This window comes from Phyllobates terribilis, unplaced genomic scaffold (genome assembly GCF_046119375.1).
Source record: "Phyllobates terribilis strain yellow unplaced genomic scaffold, ASM4611937v1 Scaffold_2__4_contigs__length_985480577, whole genome shotgun sequence".
NCBI classification, from domain to species: domain Eukaryota; kingdom Metazoa; phylum Chordata; class Amphibia; order Anura; family Dendrobatidae; genus Phyllobates; species Phyllobates terribilis.
Genome location: NW_027362762.1, coordinates 77858258 through 77879552, shown reverse-complemented (window position 1 = coordinate 77879552; position 21295 = coordinate 77858258). Strand labels below are relative to the sequence as shown.

The window sequence follows — 21295 nt, the reverse complement described above, 5'->3', positions numbered from 1 at the left end:
CCGCGGCTCTGGCACAAACCCGGCGACACGGAGGTGGCACGGGCAGGAGCGGACTGGCCGTCTCGGCTTCTCACTTTTTGGATTTTAGAAGGGCATGACATGCCTATATCTGTGTCTCCCCCTCCTTTTACTCCTCCACCTCTTTTCTTTTCGCATGACTATATGTACTTGTCACTTTTCCATGTGTTAGTTGTGTCTTCTGAGCAGTTTGTCAGCTTTTGGACACCTTTGAAGGTGTTTTCTATGTGTTTCTATGTGTTTTTGTTTGCCTGCCATTGGTTTTAACGGTGTTCGAAGGTGTTCGACGAACAGTTCGACGAACAGTTCGGCGAACACACGGGTGTTCGACGAACCGAACCGAACTCGAACACTACGGGGGTGGCTCAACACTAGTCCTAAGTCAGAAGCAGAATGGCCAAGAGAAAGTGATCGCATATGCAAGCAGGAAGCTCCGCCCGATCGAGAGGAACCCAGAGAACTATAGCAGCTTTAAGTTGGAGTTCCTGGCCTTGGTCTGGGCCATCACTGAAAGGTTCAAGCACTACCTGGCCTCCAGTAAGTTCACTGCCTTTACTGATAACAACCCCTTGACCCATCTTGAAACTGCTAAGTTGGGGGCACTGGAACAACGATGGATGGCTCGGCTGTCAAACTACCAATTTACAATTAAATACCGGGCGGGCCGCAAGAACGCCAACGCCGATGCTCTGTCTAGGATGCCTCACCAGTCAGACACGGAAGAAGTGGATGACTTGGAAGAGATTGAGCTACCTGCCTTTCATTGGAGTGGGATGATCCACGAGCAACGAGTCTCCAGGAAGCAGCGTGGAAAGACGTTAAACCCCCTGCCTCACCACAGCTGGAAAGAGACCCAGGACAGCGACCCAGTTGTCAGCTGTATCAAGGAGCTGATAACCCAAGAAGGTGCCTCCCTGGAGAAAGATGCGCCTCTGCAAGCAAAGCAGCTGTGGAACGAGAGAAGCCGGCTGTTTATCTACCGTGAGAAGCTATGCCGGAGGTACGTCAATCCAAAAACCCGTGAGATGGTATGGCAGATAGTGGTCCCGAAGACAGACATCCAAATGGTATTAGAAGCTTACCACGATCAGGCGGGGCACTTTGGCTGGAAAAAGCTAGAGACCCTGCTGAAGTGTCGATTCTACTGGGTAGGAATGCGCAGCTCCATTGAGAGGTGGTGCCGGGACCCTGTGGCCTAAGAAGAAAAGACTTCAGCAGCCAGAATGCAGCCCTGCAACACATCAAGATGACTCGGCCCCTGGAGATCGTGACCCTGGACCATGTCAAGTTGTCCCCCAGCAGGTCAGGGTACTCTTATGCTCTGACCATGGTGGATCACTACTCACGTTTCCTGGTGGTCGCCTCCGTCAAAGACCTGACGGCAGAAACAGCAGCAAAGACTTTCCAAGCGTATTTCTGTAGACCCCATGGTTATCCTGAGCAGGTGCTGATGGACCAAGGCCCGGCCTTTGAGGCTGAGTTGTTCAAGGAGTTCTGCCATCTCTACGGGTGTAAAAAGATGAGAACTACACCTTACCACCCACAAACCAACGGTCTCTGCGAAAAGATGAACAACATCATCATCGACCTGCTAAAGACCATACCACTTGAGAAAAGAAACCAGTGGCCAGACCTACTGCCTGATCTCGTAGATCTGTATAATCATATACCAGTAAGTTCCACCAACTGCACTCCGGCATATCTCATGTGGGCAAGGCCAGGAAAGCTGCCTTGAGCTTGGTGTTGTAGAGCCTGAAGCTGATATGACCACTGAAGACTGGGACACCACCAGACAAGAGCAGTACAGAAGAGTACAAGCTTGTGTCAAGGACAGTCTTACTCGGGTGAGAGAAAAGCAGGAGGCGCACTACAACAAATACGCACCCGCAGAACCCTTCACACCTGGTGAAACAGTACTGAAAAGGAAAAGACGTAACCACAAACTTGATGACCAGTGGGAAAAAGAACCCTACACTGTGTTACCGTCAAGATTTGACAATAAGAAGACCTGCATAATCAGTCGAGATGGAGGGAGAACATCTGCTACAGTGTCCAGGGACCTCCTAAAGTTGTGTCCAGACTTACTGAAACCTCAAGAAAAAGTGCCTCTCACAGTCCAGGAAGAACCTAAAGAAGCAGTGATCCACACTGACTTAGGAGACTTCCCAGCAGATTAGCCTTAACTAGGAGGAGCAGTAGTCATCCCTGTAATTACCTTCTACCCATAGCAAGAGGAGCCTATAAGTGCTGCAGAAGAGCCAGCTCAAGAAGTATCCCCGGATGAAGGATCCCCGGTAGGAACAGAACAAGAAGGCCCAGCCAATGGTATGCTTGCTAGTCCAGTAGTGAGGTCAATACAGTCATATAGCCCCTCCACACCTAGTACTGACACATTGGGGACTAGTGCACCTACAAATACTTCACGCATACTGGTACTACGCAGATCAGCACGTAGCACGAGAGGTAAAACCCCTGTAAAATAATTAAAACTTCTGACAAGTGTAGATAGTTACCCCTGGAGTATTGTGTATTTAAATTGTACTGTACAGTATTAACGGTGTATTTTCAATGCATATGTATGGCTTTATTAATTTGTGCTTTACCCTATTAATTTCTTTATTGCCTACATAATGAACTGCGTGGCTGAGGACTGTGTGCAGCCCAAAAACTGCTTTTGTATATAATTGCACTCCCTGGAGTGCCCCTTTTAGGTGACCTCAGAAGGAAAACCTTGTCTGGAGTGGCTCTATTGGAGGTCCAACTCGGGATCTTCATGCCCTGCAGCCACCCCAGGGCCTACGTTGGGGGTTTAGGACAGGTCCCTCAAAACCACCAAGTACTCTGCCCTGTGAGATGGACATCCTGTATGGGAACCTCACCATAAGAGACTTGAATTCTGAGGACACTCTGTATTTGTTTACACTGTTATGAAACATTTAAGATTCGTGCCTCTCATAAAGGGAAGATTGTTCTTGTATTGCTTATGTTTCCTATTGTTATTGTTTTATAAAATGTACTGCAGCCCGGGAGTGCTGAGTTTAAGTAGGGCGGAATGTGACGCCCAGCTGCGCTTGGTATCACTGATCCTGGAAGAGTGCATTGATGGATTCCTCCACAAGAGGCCCCCATAGCCATTCACACATCTTCACCTTCCACCTCAGACCACCAGAGGGAGCCCGTTAGGGATTGATAAATAGGGAAGGTGGAGCCAGGCAGTTCAGTTCCTGCAGAGTGAGACACGGAAACAGGTCAGTCTGCAGTGGAGCTCAGTGATTCAGCAGTTCCTCTGGAGAGTTCAGTTAGTGCAAATCTGAATACAGAGTTGAGTTCAGTTGAGTCGTAGCTCAGAATAGTGAGCTTTAAGTGTGCCGGCGCCATAAGATCGGTGAAGCGCAGCAAGCTGCTGTTAGTGTGAGTAGCCTAGTGAGGGCCCGAGTAGGCCGAAGGCGAGTGGAGAGTTAGTACATAGGGGGCAGAGGAGCTTAACTAGCTCACCCCGAAGCATTTACCGGACACCGGGTCCGAAGTTTACCGGGATCTCTATGACACAGTAAGACACAACCAGAATCCCTGGAGAACTACAGGTCCCAGGATCGCTAAAGTGCTGATACGTAACAGAGCCAGGAGACCCATAGGCCCGCAGCTAAGGTGTGTGTACTCCAAGAAAAGGACCTACCACAAGGTCAGCCAGCGCAGGACAGAGACAAAGTTAGGGCTAGCTCCAGGCAGGTCAGAAACTTACTACGCAGAGACAAGAAACAGGAGGCCCAAAACCAGCTCATTGGGGAGGACCCTGACATGCACCCTTCACCCTACAGTACTCCGGGACGTGCCTGAAATTCTATCAGTAAAAGGTACTGAAGTGACTATCGTGTCTGTCCCTGTTCTTGCTCGGACCCGGCTGGGTCTCATCTGTCCTGCATTCCCCGTCATACACTGCCCTGAGGCCTAGCTCCACCTGTGGGGAGCTATACCATCAAGCTGCCTTATCACCGGCCTCAGTGGACTGCGCAGCCCTGGTGATCTTCACCAGAAGCCACAGGTGGCGTCACAAACTTTTCTTTTATAAAATTAATAACTATCAACGCTTTTAAAGAGAGACCCCAGGGTACGGGCCCGGGACCCGACCACCGCGACATCCCCAAGGCAAAGGCCCCTGTACTGAGTCATCCCCCATCCCCTGGGTTGGTCAGAGGTATCACTAATGGGTGTTATAGAGAGGTATCACTAATGGTAGTTATAGAGAGGTATCACTAATGGTAGTTATAGAGAGGTATCACTAATAGGAGTTATAGAGAGGTATCTCTAATGGGTGTTATAGAGAGGTATCACTAATGGTAGTTATAGAGAGGTATCACTAATGGGAGTTATAGAGAGGTATCTCTAATGGGTGTGATAGAGAGGTATCACTAATGGGTGTTATAGAGAGGTGTCACTCCAACTACTCTTCAATCACAAACTTCTTATAGATTCAATAAGCCGAATCTGCTAATATAATAAATGTAGAATGAAGAAGGCAGTGTCCCAGTTCTCGTCTAATAACTCGCCTCCTTCTTTATATTAATATACAGCGGGTTCCCACAAAGACATAGAAATTATTTATCTCCCAGATTTTCTTGCACTTGTCCTCATCAGTCGCTGTAGAAGGCACAGAAAGTGTTCTCTCCGCCGGTGTCCTTGGAGACTGTCACTCAGTTTATTAAACATGAAAACCTGCCTTTCAGGTCATATATATGATGAAGGGATGAGGGAGAAAAGCAATCTAAAATTTAAACATCACTACGGAGATTATTGGATGGTGTGTCTGCCGTAAAAGCTCTTGTCACAGGGCACTTCAAGACAGATTCTTTTTTGCAGTTTTTATGTAAAGTGTCCGCCCTCGGCAGTGGAGACGATGAGGACTGGATAAAAGCATGGATGCAACTTTAAAGGGAAACTCAGTCCATTTTTATTACTTTAGAGAACCCCTGCAAACCAAATGTTACATGAATTGGGTACTATGGATTATCAGGATCTTCTCAGCTTCCATTTCTGGATCATTGTACTTTGGGCCCTTGCGAAGAATGGTGCCAATATTTGGCCTATCCTCATCTTTAGGGCTCGCTCACATGGCCGAGTGCTATGTGATGTTTTGTCACATAGCACTTGGCCCAATGTTATACTATGGGACAGTGCTGATCTGACGATTCGGCATAAGAAAAAAATTGCAGCAATCTGTGATTGGATCCACTAATCAGATACACGCACCCATACAAGTTTATGGGTATGTGTGAAACAGTGGACTGCACTCTGATTTAAACCGAGTGAAGTTCAATTTCTGTGGACTCAGACAATGGAAAAGATGGAGAATTCTTTTTCTCCATCTTCGCACCTGTGATCCAATTCTCTCATCCGAGAGAATCGGATCACACTAAGCTAACACTTGGCACAAACTCAGTGTCATTAACATAATGGAACCAATCCAATTCTTTCACAGACAATCGTGTGACCCCAGCCATGGGCCGGTTTCACATGTCCACCCTTCACTGGCCCAGAACGGGCAGCAATATCCCAAAATTCAAGGTCTTCTGACCTGAACTTAACATCCTCAATTATGTCCATGAGGCTGTTGAGTTTGGATCCAGTCCAGAAATTAAATTTACAGCATATCAATTCTTTAAGGAGTTTTTGCAGCATTTTTGCAGTGTTTTTTTTCACCCATAAAAAAGCAATGAAAAAGTGAAAAAATGCTGCAAAAAAACGCAGTCATTTTTGCTGTGTTTTTAAAGCCTTTTTGGTGATAAAACTTATTGTGTGAAACATGTAATGTAGACAAAACACACAAGTAATCTGCACCCAAAAATGCTGTAAAAAGCAGGTAAAAAACACAGTAAAAATTCAAAAAATAGGCATTTTTATTGAAAAGAGAGCAGGTGCCTAGATAATAGATAATAATAATAACTATCATAATAAATAATGCTGGGTAATAAATAATCCTTCAGGGGGCATTCATAAAATAATCTGGATACATTTTCTAGTCTGGGTTATAAATGAACGATACCTGGCTTACACCAGCACTGTTGTACTGATTATGTGTTAATAGATACAAGTTAGGCTTTGGTTACACCAGTGTATTTTCTCGCATCCAAAAGGATAGGGTCAATTACACAAATCACATTCTGATCAGAGTTTGATTATAGTGTGATCCGATTTTCTCGGATGAGAAGATGGGAAAAAAAGGAGTGTTTCCATCTTCTCCATTCTCTGATTTCCACGCACCCATAGATTTGTAAGGGTGCACGCTATCAGAATTCCGGATGCAGTGGTCGGCGAGCAAAACATTGTGTCTACTCCAAAATAGTATCAGTAAAATCGTCAGCACAAGGTGCAAAAAATAATGCATGTTTGGTATCTGTATACTTGTACTGACCTGGAGAATCATATTGCCAGGTCAGTTTTACCATATAGTGAACATGATAAATAAAAAAAACCAAAAAATAATTGTGAATTTGCTCTCCTTTTGCAGTTTCAATGCACTCTGAGTTTTTTTCCAGTGCATCACATGATAAAATGAATGGTGTCATTCAAAATTGCAATTTGTCCCTCAAAAAAACAGCCCTCTATATTGATGAAAAAAAAAAAAAGTTATGGCTCTTGGAAGAAGGGGAGCGGGGGGAGCAAAAACGAAAAAATGAAAAATACATACTTTTATGTTGCCTCCTTCTATGTCTATGAGGGCTCCCCTTTGGATTTAATTTCTGAGCTTGCAAAACCTTCGCCTTAACTATAAACCTTTATTTTGTATTTACAAGAAAGTCTCAAGAACTATTATGTCTCACTTATTCCCTCTCCTTTTGATCCCCGTGGCCTATGCGGCTAATGCATACTGCTCATTGCTTTCTTCCGCAAAGATCTTGTTAATCTGCTGTCATTCATCTGTTATAAATAACAAGGTCCATACGCTACGTGACGACTACACATCAAGCCGTGTATTGGTCTCACACATATTTTCCATGTTTCCCGTACAACACTCCCTTGACAACACAGTAAAAAGAAATGACGAAAAAAATTAGTAAAAAAATAACATAAAAATAAAATAAATTAATAATCATATAAAATGCAAATACGCAACACAATGCCTAATTAGGTTTCATTTAATCATAACTGAAAGGTATTTCATTGGCCAGCACTCAACATTATCTGAGACCACCGGCTTCTGCTAATCTGGGCTGTTTTAATAATGCATACATGGAATTAGCTAGAAGTTGCTGTAGAAACCGCATTGGAACCAAACCTTATAGGGATCACGCAGGGTTTTAGAAAAAACGGCTTAATCTAATCACTTTTCTATTTAGCTTCTATATAATCGAGAAATAGAAATAAGAACCCGCTAGTCGTAACTCAATTAGCTGGACAGCTCTTCTCCGTAGATGCCCATAAAGGATATTTCCATAATTATCCTTCATGTTGTGAGAATATTTATCTGTTTAGTAGATAAGCGACGGCCAAGGATGATGCCAATGTGAGATCTGTGGGGTCTTGTTGTGTCTGTGATTTACTATCTGATATTTGATATCATTTAGGATTATGGGTTTTTATAAAGTGCAGATAGAAAATTATTTTATGAGGAGGAATCTTAGTCCAGCTCCGCGCTCACTCCTTGTGTTGGATTTGTACATAATGGCTTTCACAATTATAGGAACATTAGAGTCCATATAAATTGCACTTCTCAGGGGGGGAGTCATTAAAATGTATGGATTCACTCAGACTGTCCAGCGGCTTTACTACAGATCTGGTAATTTAAGGACAAAGCGGCTCTTTTTCTACCATGCAACAATACTAAAGAGATTAAGGAAAGGTGGGAGGTGGGGATATTTTGGGGGGTTTCTTATTTCTTTTCTACCTTTGCAACCATCGTTTTTGCTCCAAAGTATTTACAATTACAAATGAAACAACTTTTCATATCGTTTTCATTCAAAATATTCTGCTGAATATTAAATATTCTGTTTTGTGTTACTAAACATTCTACTGATTTGTGTGTACAGTTACTGTCTCCATAGTAACAGACTACAAGCAAACTCTGTGTAGTCGGATGCCAGTCATTGTCCTATACTTCTGACTTTTACATGTTAGATACACTTGCTCAGACTATCCAGATAAAGATCAGGTAACTTAACAACAAAGCGGTTGTTTTGTACCATGCGATAATAAAGAGATTGGGGGGAGGTGGAATGTGAAGATGTATTGGAAGGTTTATTATTTATTCTCTTTTCTACCTTGGCAACCATTGTTTATGATCCAAAGCATTTACAATGAAAAATGAAGATACTTTTCATATAGTATTTTTAAAAAATATTCTGCTGAATATTAAATATTCTGTTTTGTGTCACTAAACATTCTATTGATTTGTGTGTACAGCTACTGCCTCCATGGTAACAGACTACAGACAAACTCTGTGTTGTCGGATCCCGCAGTCATCGTCTTCTGCTTCTGACTACTATATGTTTAGACTTTCAGTTTGTCCAGTCTGGCTTTAGCAACAAACAATTAATATAAAAAAACGGATCCGTTGCATAACAGAGGCAGAGGGACCCCCTTGATTATTATGGGGTATGCACAGTTTCCATTATGTGTCAATTTTTCTGCTTAATGTGATTTTGCTTCTGTTCTAACAACACATACATAACAGAACCCAGAGGGATCCCATAATAATCAATCGGATCCTTCTGCTTCCATGTGCCTCATTTATGCAACAGATCCCTTTTTTACATTATTTCCATTTATTTATTACTAAAAACGGAAAATCAAAATGCAAGTGTTTATGTGAATGAGAAACAAGGTGCAGCTGAGTGGCAATACGCAGGATCAGACTACATAGGGCTTGTTTGAAGTCTGTTACTATGGATACCACGTAGGATGAATAAAGAAACAATGCTTAAAAAGGTGGTCATTCTTTTCAGCAGTATGTTCAACTTCAAAGAGGGCATGTCACCGGGTCAAAAGTGGAAGTTTTTGCTCTTATTCTATTCCCCTGAGTATTCTGTATGTTGTTTTTTTGGAAATCATCCATACGGTTCCAGAGATACGGACCTTTTTATGTAGTGTTAATTTTTATGGTTTTTTTTATGAATGGGTGTGGCTCACAGGGTAATTATACAGAGCAGCCTAAAGACACGCCCCTGAGGATCATGTGAGCTACGCCCCCTTAGTAAAGACCATAAAAAATAGTGCTCAATAAAAAAAAGCCCATAACTCTGGAACCATAGGCCAGATCTAAAACAAAAAAAAAGAATACTCAGGGGAGCAGCAGGAATAAAATAAGTTCAAAAACTGGTTACTTTTCACCTGGTGACAGGTGCTTTTTAAACATCATTATACAGTTCATATATGTACAAAAATAGTATAGATACGATTTTTAAGTGCACTGGGGGAAATTTATTAAAGGGAATCTGACACTGCCTGGCACTTATCTGATGTCTAATATGGGCATACAAGTGATAGAAGTGTAAATCTATACCTACCTGTATGTCTCATATGAGAGGTCTTGTTGCTGTGAAATGTCTTTTTACTCAATCAAGTTTCTGATGCTTGCAGTCCCGGGGCCTGGAAGAAATCCCTGCCTTCTGTGGTAATTATAATCTTTCCCCCCTCCCCTGCATGTCACAGTGCCCTGTGATGTTCAGTTGCCGTGGCCAAATCCAGGCACTGTGACATGCAGGGGAGGGGGAAAACATTGTAATCACCACAGGAGGCGGGATTTCTTCCAGATGCCTGGCCTGCAAGCCATCAGTAACTTGATTGAGTAAAAAGACATTTTACAGCAACAAAACCTCTAGTATGGGACATACAGGTAAGTATAGATTTACATTTCTATCACCTGTATGCCCATATTAGAGGTCAGATAAGTGCCAGGGGGTGACAGATTCCCTTTAAGCACTTTGCCCCATTTTTTGTGCAAATTAAGGTGCATGCCAAGTTTTTGCTAAAATTTGCCTCTTTTGCACTTTTGAGAAAAGATAGCGAGGTTATCAGGTCTGGAACTATTTATTATTATAAATAATGATAGCTTACAGCAGTTGTAGATTTGATTTCTACTGTCAGAATATCTGATGATGCACCAAGTGTATTGAGACATGCTCCTTTTAATAAGTTTAGGTGCATCTTACTCCAATACACATGCGCACAAGTCCTGTTCTGGAATTACGGTCTGTAATATATAGTTGTGCTCAAAAGTTTACATACCCCAGCAGAATTTTTCCTTTCTTGGCCTTGTTTCAGAGAATATGAATGATAACAAAAAGCATTTTTCTTCACTCATGGTTATTGATTGGGTGAAGCCATTTATTGTCAAACTACTGTGTTTTCTCTTTTTAAATCTTCATGACAACCAAAAACATCCAAATGACCCTGATCAAAAGTTCACATACCCTGGTAATTTTGGCCTGATAACATGCACATAATTTGACACAATTGGGTTTGAATGGCTACTAAAGGTAACATCCTCACCTGTGACCTGTTTGCTTGTAATCAGTGTGTGTACATAAAAGCTGAGTGAGTTTCTGGGATCCAGACAATCTCTTGCATCTTTCATCCAGCCACTGACATTTCTGGATTGTGAGTCATGGGGAAAGCAAAAGAATTGTCAACGGACCTATGGGAAAAGGTAGCTGAACTGTATAACACAGGATATATACAAAAATATATCCAAGGAGTTGATAATGCCAATCATCAGCGTTCAAACTGTGATTAACAAATGGAAAATCAGGGGTTCTGTAAAAACCAAACCACAGTCAGGTAGACCAACAAACATTTCGGCCATAACTGCCAGGAAAATTGTTCGGGATGCAAAGAAAAACCCACAAATAACAGCAGCTGAAATTCAGGACTCTGAAAACTAGCAGTGTGGCTGTTTGAAGATGCACAATAAGGAGGCACTTGAAGAAAAATGGGCTGCATGGTCGAGTCGCCAGAAGAAAGCCATTACTGCGCAAATGCCACAAAGTATCTCACCTACAATATGCCAAACAGCACAGAGACAAGCCTCAAAACTTCTGGAACAAGGTAATTAGGAGTGATGAGACCAAAATTGAACTTTTGGCCACAGCCATAAACGTTACATTTGGAGAGAGGTCAACAAGGCCTATGATGAAAGGAACGCCATTCCTACTGTAAAGCACAGAGGTGGATCGCTGATGTTTTGGGAATGTGTGAGCTACAAAGGCACAAGAAACTTGGTAAAAGTTGAAGGAAAGATGAATGCAGCATGTTATCAGCAAATACTGGAGGCAAATTTGCATGCATCAGCCCGGAAGTTGCGCATGGGACGTACTGGCACGTTCCAACATGACAATGATCCAAAACACAAGGCCAAGTAGACCTGTCATTGGCTACAGCAGAACAAAGTGAAGGTTCTGGAGTAGCCATCTCAGTCTCCGTACCTCAATATCATTGAGCTACTCTGGGGAGATCTCAAGCGCACAGTTCATGCTAGACAGCCCAGGAATTTACAGGAACTGGAGGCTTTTTGCCAAGACGAATGAGCAGCTTTACCATCTGAGAAAATAAAGAACCTCATCCACAACTACCACAAAAGACTTCAAGCTGTCATTGATGTTAGAGGGGGCAATACACGGTATTAAGAACTGGGGTACATGAACTTTTGATCAGGGTCATTTGGATGTTTTTGATTGTCATTAAGATTTAAAAAGAGAAAACACAGTAGTTTGACAATAAATGGCTTCACCCAACCAATAACCATGAGTGGAGAAAAAGATTTTTTTGTTATCATTCATATTCTCTGAAACAAGGCCAAGAAAGGAAAAATTCTGCCGAGGTATGTAAACTTTTGAGCACAACTGTACTTCAGAGCTGCAATCATAATTCTGCAGACTTGAGAACTGAAATATTCTATCATTTCTGCCCTCAAAATGATTTGAATTTGCAGACTTTACACCAGACAGCCTATACATAACCGTTTTACTGCTATCCAGCTCATGAAAGACTGCCTTATAGTGGCAATGTAATACAGTACAATCATACATTTGTCATTGTGGTTGTACTGTTATCTCTTTTACACATTATTTTCAATTAACTCCTTAAAGGGGCATTCACCTTTTTTCACTACTTAGAGGCTTTTCTCATGAGGCATCCATGGGCTACTTTCCACTTCTCGTGCATGTCCAGCACATATCATGCACCAGTCCTGTTCATTACAATAGGACATGTGCATAATATCTCCCGGGTGTGGATGAGACCTAATGATACCAAGAAAGCATACTTGTTCCAGTGCAGAATTAAAAGATACTGGATTACCCCTTTAAGAACATTGTGAATTTTGGCCTGAGGAAAATAGGTTTGGGGTCCCCTATGGCGGACCTGTTTGTAGTTAGCGGATCCCTGTTCCGGCTTAGGGGAATGAAACTACTAAATAAACAGAAAATGATTTTCTGTATTCCCCTTAATGAGAAAGATGTAATAGTAAATCTCGAACAAAAAAGGAAAAAGTTTTTATTTTATTTTATTTATTTTTGTTCTGGGTTTCATGTTCTACAAAGAGGCTTGTTTTTCTATGGAACCTGTGAAAGAAAAAAAAATCTATTTTTACCACTGTCTGCTGATTGATTTTTAACAGTAATTGTCTGCTAGTTTACCCGGCAGGTGTTAATAGCTGCATTTATTAACTTTCTGAAGTGATTTAGATTCCTACATCCAGCCTGAATGACAGGTTCATAAATACATTTTTTTTTTATAAAAAATTGTGTTAACGCTTCGTCTTTTATCAATACGTTTTTTGTTAAAGGTGATATATAACACACGGAATGTAAAATGTCACAGCGACAAATGGTTTTCTGTATGCTGAGTACAATATCTGTATAGAAATGCTGCCTGCATTATGGAGATGATTTCAGTATTCTAGTTTTCATATAGAGGTTAAGTTCTGCTTGTACAGTCATTGTATAAATATATTACATTACCGATCCTGTACTGATCCTGAGTTACCTCCTGTATTATACCCCAGAGCTGCACTTACTATTCTGCTGGTGCAGTCACTGTGTACATACATAACATTACTTATCCTATACTGATCCTGAGTTACATCCTGTATTATACTCCAGAGCAGCACTCACTATTCTGCTGGTGCAGTCACTGTGTACATACATTACATTACCGATCCTGTACTAATCCTGAGTTACCTCCTGTATTATACCCCAGAGCTGCACTTACTATTCTGCTGGTGCAGTCACTGTGTACATACATAACATTACTTATCCTATACTGATCCTGAGTTACATCCTGTATTATACTCCAGAGCAGCACTCACTATTCTGCTGGTGCAGTCACTGTGTACATACATTACATTACCAATCCTGTACTAATCCTGAGTTACCATTATACTGCAGAGCTGCACTCACTATTCTGCTGGTGGAGTCATTGTGTACATACATTACATTACTGATCCTGAGTTACATCCTGTATTATACTCCAGAGCTGCACTCACTATTCTGCTGGTGCAGTCACTGTGTACATACATTACATTACTGATCCTGTACTGATACTGAGTTACATCCTGTATTATACTCCAGAGCAGCACTCACTATTCTGCTGGTGCAGTCACTGTGTACATACATTACATTACCGATCCTGTACTAATCCTGAGTTACCATTATACTGCAGAGCTGCACTCACTATTCTGCTGGTGGAGTCATTGTGTACATACATTACATTACTGATCCTGAGTTACATCCTGTATTATACTCCAGAGCTGCACTCACTATTCTGCTGGTGCAGTCACTGTGTACATACATTACATTACTTATCCTATACTGATCCTGAGTTACATCCTGTATTATACTCCAGAGCAGCACTCACTATTCTGCTGGTGCAGTCACTGTGTACATACATTACCAATCCTGTACTAATCCTGAGTTACCATTATACTGCAGAGCTGCACTCACTATTCTGCTGGTGGAGTCATTGTGTACATACATTACATTACTGATCCTGAGTTACATCCTGTATTATACTCCAGAGCTGCACTCACTATTCTGCTGGTGCAGTCACTGTGTACATACATTACATTACTGATCCTGTACTGATACTGAGTTACATCCTGTATTATACTCCAGAGCAGCACTCACTATTCTGCTGGTGCAGTCACTGTGTACATACATTACATTACCGATCCTGTACTAATCCTGAGTTACCATTATACTGCAGAGCTGCACTCACTATTCTGCTGGTGGAGTCATTGTGTACATACATTACATTACTGATCCTGAGTTACATCCTGTATTATACTCCAGAGCTGCACTCACTATTCTGCTGGTGCAGTCACTGTGTACATACATTACATTACTTATCCTATACTGATCCTGAGTTACATCCTGTATTATACTCCAGAGCAGCACTCACTATTCTGCTGGTGCAGTCACTGTGTACATACATTACCAATCCTGTACTAATCCTGAGTTACCATTATACTGCAGAGCTGCACTCACTATTCTGCTGGTGGAGTCATTGTGTACATACATTACATTACTGATCCTGAGTTACATCCTGTATTATACTCCAGAGCTGCACTCACTATTCTGCTGGTGCAGTCACTGTGTACATACATTACATTACCGATGCTGAGTTACCTCCTGTATTATACCCCAGAGCTGCACTCACTATTCTGCTGGTGCAGTCACTGTGTACATACATTACAATACTGATCCTGAGTTACATCCTGTATTATACCCCAGAGCTGCACTCACTATTCTGCTGGTGCAGTTGACGCGCCCCCAGGGCCGTGGGGTACTCAGCAGCCGGGCCTCTGGCTGCTGGGGGATATCACGGTGGCTGGCCCGGTCCGTGACCCAGGGCGGTCAGTGCAAAAGGGGGTATTTTTATATGGGATTGTTCGTGACGCCACCTGTGGTGTCTGGTGAGGAACACCTGCGCTGCAACAGTCCTCTGAGGCAGATGTTAGGGCAGCTTGTGATGGGACGGCTTCCCACAGGTGGAGCAGGCCTCAGGGCAGTGAAGTGAGGGAGAGTGGGTTGCGCTGGGCGTTGTAGTGCAGGGGGAACGATGGTGCCTCTGAAAGAATGGACGGAGGCAATGCAGTGCAGTCATCCAAGATTTTACTCACAGTTCTTTAGACACTTCACAGGTGCACTGTACAGGTAAAGGCCTCCCGCTTCGCACTGCGTTCACCGGGCAGAGGTTCAATCCTTCCTCAGGCAACTTGGGAGTACCTGGCAGAACCCCAATTTCTCATGTTCCTATTTTGACCGTCTTTACTCTGGTCCTTCTCCCTCCTGCTCTGCGCTGCCCACTCTCAATCCCTCTCGGGTGCTCTGAAGTCCTTCGTGTACGTCAGATCCGGGACCTACTTGACCCTCCTGGGGACTAGAATGCCGCAGCGATCCCTCTGTCTTCTGACAGAAGCGGGGCGTACGGGTGCCGTCCTGCACGCGCCGTACCCCCTGGGATCCTTTCTGTAGAACGGAGCCTACTCCCTGCTCCCCTCCGTGGCCTTCTGTTCTGGCCCTAACTGTGGAGCAGGTCTCCTAATGAGACTCTGCTCCCGGACTGTTCTTCTGAAAAGCTCACTAGGACTCTGATCTCTACTGAACTGCCACCCTAAGATGGCTTCCCTATTTATACTCCTATCACAAGTGCTCCCTCTAACTACTTCCTCCACCCACACCCACTACTGGTTCCCCCTACCTTTTGGTTCCCCCCACTCCAGCCAGGGTCAGGGCTCAGCAGCTGCGCTCTGCATGCTGCCCCTCCAGCCGGCCTGGAGCAGTGTAGTGTTGGATGCAGGTGTTTTGGGGTTCTGTGCAGCACTCCCTCCTTACCTGAGAGAAGGGAGACACCACACCTCAGATGATGTGCAGTACCTCTGTGGCGACTGAACCCTCAGGGATTCCACACAGTCACTGTGTACATACATTACATTACTGATCCTGAGTTACATCCTGTATTATACCCCAGAGATGCACTCACTATTCTGCTGGTGCAGTCACTATGTACATACATTACATTACTGATCCTGTGCTGATCCTGAGTTACATCCTGCATTATACTCCAGAGCTGCACTCACTATTCTGCTGGTGCAGTCACTATGTACATTACATTACTGATCCTGTACTGATCCTGAGTTACATCCTGTATTATACTCCAGAGCTGCACTCACTATTCTGCTGGTGGAGTCACTGTGTACATACATTACATTACTGATCCTGAGTTACATCCTGTATTATATCCCAGAGCTGCACTCATTATTCTGCTGGTGCAGTCACTGTCTACATACATTACATTACTGATCCTGTACTGATCCTGAGTTACATCCTGTATTATACCCCAGAGCTGCACTCACTATTCTGCTGGTGCAGTCACTATGTACATACATTACATTACTGATCCTGTACTGATCATGAGTTACATCCTGTATTATACTCCAGAGCTGCACTCACTATTCTGCTGGTGCAGTCACTATGTACATTACATTACTGATCCTGTACTGATCCTGAGTTACCTCCTGTATTATACTCCAGAGCTGCACTCACTATTCTGCTGGTGCAGTCACTGTGTACATACATTACATTACTGATCCTGTACTGATCATGAGTTACATCCTGTATTATACTCCAGAGCTGCACTCACTATTCTGCTGGTGCAGTCACTATGTACATTACATTACTGACCCTGTACTGATCCTGAGTTACCTCCTGTATTATACTCCAGAGCTGCACTCACTATTCTGCTGGTGCAGTCACTGTGTACAGTACAGACCAAAAGTTTGGACACACCTTCTCATTTAAAGATTTTTCTGTATTTTCATGACTATGAAAATTGTACATTCACACTGAAGGCATCAAAACTATGAATTAACACATGTGGAATTATATACTTAACAAAAAAGTGTGAAACAACTGAAAATATGTCTTATATTCTAGGTTCTTCAAAGTAGCCACCTTTTGCTTTGATGACTGCTTTGCACACTCTTGGCATTCTCTTGATGAGCTTCAAGAGGTAGTCACCGGAAATGGTCTTCCAACAATCTTGAAGTAGTTCCCAGAGATGCTTAGCACTTGATGGCCCTTTTGCCTTCACTCTGCGGTCCAGCTCACCCCAAACCATCTCGATTGGGTTCAGGTCTGGTGACTGTGGAGGCCAGGTCATCTGGTGTAGCACCCCATCACTCTCCTTCTTGGTCAAATAGCCCTTACACAGCCTGGAGGTGTGTTTGGGGTCATTGTCCTGTTGAAAAATAAATGATGGTCCAACTAAACGCAAACCGGATGCAATAGAATGCCTCTGCAAGATGCTATGGTAGACATGCTGGTTCAGTATGCCTTCAATTTTGAATAAATCCCCAACAGTGTCACCAGCAGAGCACCCCCACACCATCACACCTCCTCCTCCATGCTTCACGGTGGGAACCAGGCATGTAGAGTCCATCCGTTCACCTTTTCTGCGTCGTACAAAGACACGGTGGTTGGAACCAAAGATCTCAAATTTGGACTCATCAGACCAAAGCACAGATTTCCACTGGTCTAATGTACATTCCTTGTGTTCTTTAGCCCAAACAAGTCTCTTCTGCTTGTTGCCTGTCCCTAGCAGTGGTTTCCTACCAGCTATTCCACCATGAAGGCCTGCTGCACAAAGTCTCATCTTAACAGTTGTTGAAGAGATGTGTCTGCTGCTAGAACTCTGTGTGGCATTGACCTGGTCTCTAATCTGAGCTGCTGTTAACCTGTGATTTCTGAGGCTGGTGACTCGGATAAACTTATCCTCAGAAGCAGAGGTGACTCTTGGTCTTCCTTTCCTGGGGCAGTCCTCATGTGAGCCAGCTGTGTATCCACCTGACTTCTGCACAACATAACTCATGGTCCCAACCCCATTTATAAAGCTAGAAATCCCACTTATTAAACCTGACAGGGCACACCTGTGAAGTGAAAAACATTTCCGGTGACTACCTCTCGAAGCTCATCAAGAGAATGCCAAGAGTGTGCAAAGCAGTCATCAAAGCAAAAGGTGGCTACTTTGAAGAACCTAGAATATAAGACATATTTTCAGTTGTTTCACACTTTTTTGTTAAGTATATAATTCCACATGTGTTAATTCATAGTTTTGATGCCTTCAGTGTGAATGTACAATTTTCATAGCCATGAAAATACAGAAAAATCTTTAAATGAGAAGGTGTGTCCAAACTTTTGGTCTGTACTGTACATACATTACATTACCTGTCCTGTACTGATCCTGAGTAATATTTTGTATTATTCTCCAGAGCAGCACTCAACATTCTGCTGATGCAGTCACTGTGTAGAAACATTACATTATTTATCTTCAATTGTAATCATAGTATACTCTGGAAATTCATTCCCAAGTTAGCAGGAGAACTCTCAAATGTTCTGCTTGTTCAGTGTCTACACGGAGTTTGCTGGGGTGATTTTGATTCTGAGAAGTATAATTTATTACATAAATTAACCTTATATACGAAAAACTGTTTGTGCGCTGCTTTATAGTCCTGTAATTCTTCAGTTCATAGGGAGGTTTTAGAAATAAATAAAAATAAATTCTAAATTTTACAGATTACTAAATAAAAAATGAAATACATAAGCTATTACCTGTGAGAGGGTCTTTCTAAGAGCAGGGGAGATATAACAAACAGTGCTATGGATGAATATATTGTAACAAAGTGACAGCTCCATTACATTTATTTTAATTCTTATCTGCAGAACCGAGCACGGCCCCCACAGATGTCAAAGCCACAGGCCTGTCTGCATCCGAAATCCTTGTCGCATGGAAATCCTCCAAAGATAATGTGGGAAGACCTTTGGGATTTGAGGTATTTACTCCGTCTCAAACTTTTACGTACTTGTTATAATCAGATTTGAACGCTGCAAATATTCCAAAAACTCTTCATTTTTGACCATGTTGGACATTGTTAATCACCAGAGTTAACCCTTTCCTCACTGATGCTAGGAGAAATTTATCAGAGTGAACAAGCAGGCATAGTAGGGGCTGACACTGACATTGAAGGGCCCCTGTATATGTGCATTTACATAGTACACCCATACATATATAAAATTTACACCTACACTTACACTTAACATTGCATATATACTGTATATATATATATATATATATATATATACATATATATATATATATATATATATATATGGAAATTTTTACGATGCACTTGTTCAGAATAATATTTCCTTTTCACCCTTCTGCATTTATGGCCATAACAACCATCATTTTTCTTTCATTTTTCCATAATCTTCACTTTATGAAGTCTTGTCGTTTGTCATTTTCTTAGGCATCATTTTGTCATACACATACTTAAATGTTGCCATTCTTTTAATTTTGGTTAAATATTAGATTGAAAAATAAAATTCTGCTATTTTTTTTTACAACATTTACCAACCACCATAAATAATGTGTTTATTTGGATTGTACGAGTTGTCACAATTAGTGTTGAGCCACCCCCGTAGTGTTCGAGTTCGGTTCGGTTCGTCGAACACCCGTGTGTTCGCCGAACTGTTCGTCGAACTGTTCGTCGAACACCTTCGAACACCGTTAAAACCAATGGCAGGCAAACAAAAACACATAGAAACACATAGAAAACACCTTCAAAGGTGTCCAAAAGCTGACAAACTGCTCAGAAGACACAACTAACACATGGAAAAGTGACAAGTACATATAGTCATGCGAAAATAAAAGAGGTGGAGGAGTAAAAGGAGGGGGAGACACAGATATAGGCATGTCATGCCCTTCTAAAATCCAAAAAGTGAGAAGCCGACACGGCCAGTCCGCTCCTGCCCGTGCCACCTCTGTGTCGCCGGGTTTGTGCCAGAGCCGCGGTGAACCCTGATGGCCAGCCCCCCTCTCCCAATACTGGTGCCTGTCCGCTGGTGGGTCGAGCGAGCCCCCCTGTGGTGGAGGCAGCTCTAAGCTTTTTAATTTAAATTGTCTCTATAATTTGAATGAATACACTTTAAATCCATTTACAAGGATCTATTGGAGGGCAAGTCTCATGCCAGCAGCCGCGTAGTTCCAGCTCCAGTAGCGTCCACTAAAGCTGCTGCAGTTAAAAAGCTTTTATAAGGATCGAGCTCGGCTGTCCACCGCAAGGCATCCTATTGCCAGTCCCAGCCCCTATGCCTTGGGGTGCCTCCTGATGCTCTTCACTGAGTATCCCGTGGTCCCGAAGCATTTCCTTTGAAAAAATTAAGTGTCCAAACTACAGGTGGTGTAGCTTGCTTAACAGCCGGGATAATCCGCTGACTAGCAGACACTGCTACTAGGCACAAAGTATTTCCTGGGCTAGATGCAGTTAAAAATTTGTAATTAGATACTCTCGTTGGATGCTGAGAAAGCATTCCATAGAGTCTCCTGGCACGCCATATATGATTCTCTTAAAAAGCTTGGGGTAGGGGTCTAGGGGACCCTTTTATAGCCAAAGTCACGGCCCTGTATCGCAATACGTCAACTAGGCTGAAGATAAATGGAACTGTAGCACCCTGAGGGCTCGGTTGCTACAGAGGTATTGCACCTCACCCAGAGGTGTGATATCTCACACTCAGGTAAGGATGTAGTGTGGATCAGGACCCGACACCTGCATGCATTACACCACATTGCCGTGGGGCAGGGCGACCAATATGCCCCTGAGATGGGCACGACAGTCCCTGTCCCTGGCTGGAGTGGGGGGAGGGAACACTGAGGAAGGGGAACACTGTAGTGCAGGAGCAGGGAGGAAGCAGTTCCTGGGTGCATTGAGAAGGGAGTATAAAAGGTGGGCACCATATTAGTTCAGTGCAGAGAAGTCTGAGCAGAAGTGGCAGGGAGCAGGGGCTCTGCATGAGCTCTGCTCCGGAGGCGGGCCTAGTAACAGAGGCCCAGGCCTGGAAGAGGGAGAAGGAAGGAAGAGGAGCGGAGAAGGCTCCAGGAATGAGGAACGAAGGGATCTCAGGGGTGCGGACGGGCGAGTCGCCACCGCACGCCAGAATCCACCTGCGTGGAGGGGTCAGGCCAAAGGGGGAGACCGGTCCCCGAAACTAGTGAAGGCACGAAACGACCCTCAGCTAGAAACAGGAGGCTGTGACATTTTATGTGGCGCAGCCCCTCGCTACACCCGCTAGGAAGGCACCACATAGGGTCAGGGAAACTGGCGCCAAGTTTACCAAGAGGAGGCCCGAGGCAGCCGGACAGAAGGGTTGGTAAGAAAGGCCAGACAAAGGACACACAAAGGGGGTCCTGTGAAGCACTCCAAAGTTATCTGGGAGTTGTCTGAGCC

The 21295-nt window shown here is 43.3% G+C and overlaps 1 protein-coding gene across 2 annotated transcripts in view; it reads left to right on the top strand.

The window, feature by feature from the left end:
• Positions 1-21295, top strand: part of CNTN5 (contactin 5) — a 2189536-nt gene that overhangs the window by 2053193 nt on the left and 115048 nt on the right. For both annotated transcript variants that reach the window (XM_073662155.1, XM_073662156.1), the window contains one exon: positions 18732-18841. In XM_073662155.1, the coding sequence (XP_073518256.1) occupies positions 18732-18841 (110 nt within the window). The remainder of the gene's footprint in view (positions 1-18731; positions 18842-21295) is intronic.